The 7,794-nt window shown below is 41.5% G+C and overlaps 1 protein-coding gene across 1 annotated transcript; it reads right to left on the bottom strand.

Moving 5' to 3' along the window:
• Positions 1–911: 911 nt before the first annotated feature.
• LOC146311274 (uncharacterized) lies at positions 912–5,727 on the bottom strand. The gene is made up of 4 exons (XM_084743246.1): positions 4,639–5,727; positions 3,941–4,138; positions 3,443–3,653; positions 912–3,353 (listed from the first exon to the last, which is right to left on the bottom strand). The coding sequence occupies exons 1-4, from the start codon at positions 5,342–5,344 to the stop codon at positions 3,101–3,103; spliced, it is 1,368 nt and encodes a 455-aa protein (XP_084599372.1). The 5' UTR covers positions 5,345–5,727; the 3' UTR covers positions 912–3,100.
• Positions 5,728–7,794: the final 2,067 nt, after the last annotated feature.

The following is a 7,794-nucleotide window of genomic DNA, read 5'->3' as shown; positions in this document are numbered from 1 at the left end:
AAAAAGGAAAAAGTGTGTGAGGAGACAGTATTATAATAAGGAACTGTAGAGCTGCAGAGATGACCTGACCTAAAAATCTTGTTCTCCAGATGAAAGAAAACATTTGTTTGGTTCAGAATATGACAAATCGTGCAGCCTTACTATAAATGAGTGAAGAATCTGTACACACAGGACAAGATTTTGGTCTTGGAAAACATCTGATTTCCATTTGTTTTCTGTTTGCAGTCCAGGTCATACTGACCAATCACCTTTCAACGGCCTTTAGTTCCATGACGACAGTCAGTGTGGACTCTTTGGACCCACTGTCTGTCATCTGATGACGATTTAGCTGATATGCAAATATCTGTTTACAGAAAAGCAGACTGTGATGAAGAAGTGCATGTGGATGGTTCTGTTCCACAAAGAATCAAGAGTTAAAACTCAGAAAACAGCAGAAAAATATACAATATTAAAGTGCACAAACATTGACACATGTCAACATCGATGAAAAACTTTGTGTTCTTCTCAGTGTTTGAACTCGTGGGAAGCTACAATAATTGCAGAATCTGCAGCATTGAAAAAAATTCACAGGGACTGGTTGAATTTGCGTTAATTGTTGCAACATCGCAACTTCCTGAAGGGACTGAAATTCAATCTTGAACACACAACGTTTGTCCATTAGACTCACAAGTCAACAGTAACATTTCTAAGAGTGGATTTTTAGCAATACAAAGGATCTTCAGTGCAAATAATGACAACAGACAGCATCCATTTATGGTTTTGCTGTGGTTACTTTCTTGCTAAAAACTGAGCTAAATTATACTGTTAACTCTTGGCTGATGCCAAACATGAAGATTAGTGTCGTCTTGACCCTCAGAGTTTCAACAGTTCGATCAAATTAACTGCAACTACTTCTTAACTAATCAAAAATATTGGCAGATTATTGTATTGTTTTATTCAAGAAGTGAAGAAGTTTCCATCACAGGGACTTTTCTAAAGACATTTCAGTCATAAAGTGACAAAGTGCTTAAAGGACCAGTGTGTAATAATTACAGGAATTTATGTACATAAATGAGATATATTATATATAAGTATGTTATTTATTATTATTAATCAATGTAAACTCATAATCTATATGTTCCCATTATTTTAGAAATAACCATTTATAGTTACATACTGTCGGGTCGATTTACGGAGATCATCATTCTGTGCCGTCTACGGCAGCGCAGAGCGGACAAACTGCACTAACAGTGAGTCTTGGGAAGCCCATGGCGACCTTACGTAGACGCCGCAGCGTAAACACGGAAGTAGACGGGGAGGACAGACGTGGGTGATTGCTGGCAGACCATTTAGCGTTGTGAACCTTGACTGGCACAGTTTTGACAAATGGAGGATCATACATACACTGTACCAGAACAAAAAGCAGCGGACAGTGAATCCCCGTCATCCAAGAAGCGGAGACGCGAAGAAAGTAAACGCAAGCATGACAGGAAACGGCAAAAACACGAATCAACATCGGCATAGCGTTTACACGATGGAAATCACTGATGGAGGACAAACGTTTTCACAGTGATGCCGAGGTTGCCTGTTTTCTGCTGGACAGGTAATTCATCCTACACACATAATTGTAGTTTGTTGTGAGATAGCTTTCGCTTGCCATTTTGTCCGCTGACGGCCACCGTACTCTTGGTGAGCGAGGGGCGGTGTCGGGGTAAATCCTCTTAGATGCAATCTAAGGTTTGAACGCTAGATGCCACTGGAAATCACACACTTCTCCTTTAAATACAGAACCTAACTGGATGATAATCCTCTGCTGTCTGTAGTCACATGCAAAGGCTCATTTAAAATCCTCAACAAACCTCTAAATACCACTAAAGAGACATATGTAAAAAATAAATAAATAAATAAAATAATAAAAATAAAAGTTCATAGGAAAAATACATTTTCACCACCCAAAAAGACAAATTAGTAATGATGGTGGCCGGAGTTTTAAAGGGCTCAGGTGAATCAGAGAGGAGTAAATGTAAAAACAGAAGAAAATAATCCCACTAAAACAGCAACAAGTCCATCTCTTCTGAGAAAAATACACAGGTCATTTCTTTCTGTCTTTTATTTCTATTATATCTATCATACTACAGTTGATTGGTACTATGAGGTTTGTTAATGTTAAATATTTTGACTAGTTGAGGATTTTTAATGAGCATGAACTTTTTTTAATTTAAGCACTGTGTCACTTTATGATTGCTGTGTCTTGAGAAATGTCCTTGCGACCGAAATGTCTGCACTTTTTAAAAAACAAATCAGTGCAGAGGTGGTGATGCACGTGTGCAGGAATTTTAGGGGGCTTTGATTCGCTGCACCACAAACGAGACCGAGCGTGTGGTGAGCATGTTGCCTTCTACTGGAAATCACAACACGCCCAAGTGCAAAATCCAAACTGCAGAAGCTGCAAGTTTTTGATAATGAAAAAATTGTGACAAAGCACCATTACAGTGACGTCCTGCAGTGCTGCAGAGACGTTCTGACCTACAAATCTGCTTCTCCAGATGTAAGAAAATATCTTTGTTTCATACTGATTCTGTGAAATGTCACATACTCATGACAGAGAGAGAAATGAGAAAAAAAGATCATTCACAATAATCATGAATCATCTCACAATATCTGCCAAAGTAGTTGAAACATTATTTTTTTTACCCCAATCTTGCCGTAACCTGTAACGTCTGGTGTTTTTTTGGAGTATGAATTCATCTCCTCCATATTACTCCTCAGATCTGGGCTGTCGGTCTGTTCCTCCTTTGGCAGGTTCTTTTTATTGAGCTGCTCACACCTGGAAACCATCATCACTGCTGAACTTCAGTGCTTCATTTTCAAGGGGTTTTGAACCAAAGCATTGGCTCTAATCTTCAGTTCTACCTCCTCATGATTTTAGACATTCTTCAGCCTCGTTAATTTCTCTCTTAATATCCTTTATTTCTGAAGAGAAGTGGCGCCCTCTCTCATCATCAACAGTCGTCTCCTCAGGTTTTTCTCTGCTTCTGTTCCTGTCACTGGCGGCGACTCGTCTGCTTCTCGCTTCAGGAGGAGTAAAATCTACGTTCCCAGTGCTCTCGTCTTCTCGTCTTCAGTCGCCCTCCCACACACAGTCACACTCTCTCAGCGGGTTCCTCTGACGCATCGTGGTGATGACGGTGATCCTGTTCTCCGACAGCTCTCTCAGCTGGTTGATCAGCTCCTGCACACAGGGGCTGGGCCAGGGGTGACCGTTCAGGTAGTCTCTCAGGATGAACGAGCGCTCCACCAGCAGCTCCAGCTGCACCAGGTGGCGCAGCCGGTGGAGGCTCAGCAGGTCTTTCTCTGGTTCTCTGCGGAAAAACCTGAGAGACAGAAAAGAGAAGACGGGTCAAACTTTTACTGCATGAACACAAAGAAATAACTACACTAAAAATTGTCCCGTGTGTCTCACCGTATCCTGAGCGTCCTGAGCTGAGGGAACAACATGGGGATCCGTCTGCAGAGGCTGCCGCTGGAGCGGTTCTGCTCGATGTCGAGGTGCTCGAGTGCCGGGACTTTCGGGGCGATCGAGTCCATGTCCTTCAGAGTTATGGCCACACGCAGCGTCAGCCTGGTCACGCTGGATGGGATGGTGGTCGTGTAGGCAGCCAGAGAGTTTCCACCTGAGAGGACAGAAAACAACAGGAGGGGTCACATTAAACCTCTGGATGGATTCAGCCATGTCGATAATCATCAAAAGTTTTTGATAATCAATCAATGTTTAAGAGTAATTTATCAAGCAAAAACGCCAAATATTTTCTGCTTCCAGTTTCTCTAACATCATGATTTGATGGTTTTCTGTTTTAGAACATTATAAAATTGAATATCTTTGGGTTTTGGGCTGCTGGTTTGGAAACACAAGTCATCTAAAGACGTCACCTTGGACTCTTAATGATTGTTTGCGACTCACCGATGATCGAGAGCGTCTCCAGCTGTTGGAGAGGACTCAGCCAGGACCGGAGGCGACACTCGATGCCCTCTCTGATGTACCTGTAGCGGACAGTCAGAGACCTGAGTGACGTCAGACTCCTCAGGGCGTTCTCTGGCAGGATGGTTTCTGGGTAATCAACCAGCTCCAGAGTGGTCAGCGCCGGGCCGCCGTACCGTCCTACAGAACCGAGGAAGAGGAGAGTTTGTAACTGACTTTTTTTTCATACACTGTACAGATTCATGAGTTAATGTAGGGTGTGTGAAATAAAACTTTATATGTGGTCCAACTTTCTGATGAGTCACCCTCTGTAAGGTGTTAAAAAGTACTAATAAAATCACTATGTTCCTTTAATCCATTTACTGTCAGAGAGGATTGAATGAATATTAGTAAATATTCACATTTAAGAAACTGAAATCAAAGAATTTTGACTTTTTTCTTAGAAAATTACTCAAATCGATTGATCGATTATCAAAATAGTTGGTGATCAGTTTAATAATTAATAATTGCAGCCCTAATGAAATCATTGTTAGTTGAAGCCATAAGGGGGGCTCAAGGTTGCCATTTAAGTTAATGTGATTGGTAGTTAAAGGGGCAAAGAACCACTGGTCTGATCTCTGGACCACAGCAGTGTCCTTCAGGTAGAGGACAGACAGACAGACAGGTGACAGGTGTCTGACCTGGCTGGTCCGGGTCTGGAGGACTCAGGTAGTCATCGGGCAGCGGCTCCGGCGGCTCCCCCCTCATTCCCCAGGACAGGTGCTTCAGCTTCTTCAGGCTCAGCAGCAGGTTGTGGAAGACGCTGCAGGGGACCGGTCTCACCGTGTCCAGCCCGTAGCCCTCCCCCTGCTGATGGAACAGCAGGTACCGCAGGTTGACCAGGCGGGACACGTTACTGATGAACTCCACGGTGCAGGTGAGTCTGACGTTACACACGCTCAGGTGAGTGAGCCTCTCCTGCAGCTGCTCGCTCAGGATCCTCCCCAGCATCGGCTCGTCCCAGCTGGCGTTCCGCACCCCGAGGTCCCTCAGGTCGGGGAACCGCGACAGGTTGTCCAGGTACTTTTCCTTGTACAGCCGCCCTCCGTCCACGAAGGCGACGGCGGTGAGTGAGGGCAGGAACATGACGAGCCGCCGCCACTCTTTGCGCCGCAGGTGTCGCACCGCTACCCGGGTGAGCTTGCGGTGGCGCAGGGTGTCCCAGAAGCCGTAGGTGTAGCGGCGGAGGTCGGACAGCATCACCACGTCGGTCCTCCACAGGGACGGGTGGTCGACGAGCTTCCTGAGGTACCTGCAGCAGGAGCGGACGATGTGTTTCTCCTCCGTGGTCAGGTAGCTGAACACACAGATCCAAACTTCAGGAGGGAGCCGCTGCAGCTGCTCCATCAGGAACAGGACCGTTCAAAGGCGGACGGATAAAACTCTGAGAAAGAGCCGCGAGAAATAATAAGAAAAAATCTGCTGTAACTTCTGCTTAACGTGCGAATACTACCAGAAGTGTGCTTTTATTTAAAGTGTTGTTATTGAAACGAATATTCTGACAGCGACCGTCACTAGCTAACTGCAGCCGCTCTGAAGCTGTCGCGCGATGATGACGTCATTTGTTATTGTAAAGGTGTTTTTTTTTTGTTCATACGATTTTTAGTACACTGTTAACAGCTAAGACGTGTAATAACGTGTTATACCTTCGGTAGTATTTCCTTTCTCTCTCTGATCATCTCACTTTTTCATCTTTTATTCAACATTTATTTGTATTTTCGATACGAACTTCTTTCGGCGTTGATTTCATTTAATTATTTCCCGCTTCTTGACCTCTGACGTGGATGGACGGATTAATTTGAAAGGATGGAAACAGTGCAAAAGTAAACATATCAATAAACAAACAACAAAGAAGTAATGGGGAAGAAATAATAGCATGGAGACAATCACATTGTAAAGCATAATGAGAACACCAATCAGTTCAAGTAAGTTATTGAAAAAATAAGTAAATAAATAAATAATATATAATTAAAAAAAACTGCATAGTTATAAAATAAATGAATAAATACATAAAATATGCGAGAGTGTTACATTAAATTCACTTTAAGACATCAAAGTGATTACAGATATTGACAGTTTTGATAGCTTTTTTGTTTTTTTGAGGACTCAATCAAAGACCATTAAAACAAAGAATTGGGGTTTTGGTTTGTAAATTTACATTTATGAATATGGAATTTACAAAGTAGTAATATTAGATTGTTAAGTAAAAATGCATTAGCATCTTTTTCTTGATACTTGAAACATCCTAATATAACATCCCTGTAGTAGAGAGCAAAATCTGTGAGAATCTTGTCTGTTATGTACTCATTAACATCTTTCCAGAATTAATTTGTAAATTTACAAGACCAGAATAAATGAGAGCAAGTTTCAGGATGTAATTGACAGAAAGAGCAATTTATATCTATGTCTCTCTTCGGTTTTTGCAAAAAATGCTTCACTGGATGAAATCTATGAATCAACTTGAAAGAGACTTCTTTTACCTTATTTGTTAGATGGTACTTTTGTGGTAGAGACCAAACCTTCTTCCAAGCTACATTGCTCACAAAATTATATCTGGCAAGAAATTCTAATTATACAGTGGACCTTCTTTCTTAAAGACCTGACTCACAAGTACTCGCTTTTCTGTCGGTCCATGATAAATTCAACGATGACAGGAAGCGGGGCGCAAAGGATGCCACAAGGATGACACGCAAATTCGTGAAGCGTTCTTCATTTTAACAAAAATTATGATTTTTGAAAGTATTTCAAATTTTCATTCAATATCATCAGCGGCCACATGGGGCGCTGTGGCCTCAGTGTTGAGAGGAACCTCAGCAGGCTGAGAACGAAGAGGAAACAGAGGAAACAGAGGAAATTTACGAGAGTTGGAACGATACAGACGCCGTGTCAATACAGAAGAATAAAGAAGCAACTGTATAAACATTTTATTGATGCCACGCTGGGGAAATTCACGTTATAACAGCATTAAAAAGGACATGCAGAAAAAGGAGTGAATAATAAATAGAATACAGTTAAAAAGTTAAGAGTAAAATGATAAAATATTTAATTTAACTATACACGAAAACTATATCAACTACTGTCTATGCACCTTTCATACATGCAGTATAATCATTGCAGTTCACACGGGTATTAAAACAAACAATAGATATTTAAAATAAACATCAGTAATTACAGTGGAGGTCATGATGTAATATTATTTAAATCAGTTAACTGTTGAATTGTATGTATAAGTGTATGTCTCAAACTTTAGTTTTTACTTCTTTGAGGACGCTAACTCAAACCCTTTATTTTGAAGGATGTCATGTGTTGCTCAACATTACTACTGGTACTTTAAAATCACGTGATCAGCGACCATCCAATCATTTGATTACTGATCGTGTTTCGACTTTCTACTCATCTTGTCTGGATTTCAAAGTAAGAGCGTAACCGATGTTATTATCGAGATCATACAAAACTGCTGCTTTTAATGAAGAGTACCTGGCTGCAGAACTCCAACCTCCTTTTCTATCAACGTCAGGGGCATCAAGAATGAGGTGGAATTATTTTTATTTCTTCAGAATAAAGGTGGAGATTATTATTTAATCCTAGAAACCCAGTCTTCTGATGTTTTCACACTGGAGAAGTCAATGGGGAAGAAATGTGTGGTTTTCTCATGGCAGCAGTCGCTCAGCAGGGGTCGCCATCCTACAAGGGAAAGATAAATATAAAGCATGATACCGATAGAGGTGACAGATGGATCATTCTGGTGACAAATATCAACCTGTCTCTTGTTATTCTGATAAACATATATGCCTCCA

The sequence above is a fragment of the Lutjanus erythropterus genome, chromosome 18 (genome assembly GCF_056507025.1).
Source record: "Lutjanus erythropterus isolate fLutEry1 chromosome 18, fLutEry1.hap2, whole genome shotgun sequence".
Lineage (NCBI taxonomy): Eukaryota > Metazoa > Chordata > Actinopteri > Lutjaniformes > Lutjanidae > Lutjanus > Lutjanus erythropterus.
This window is presented reverse-complemented; position numbering and strand designations above follow the sequence as displayed.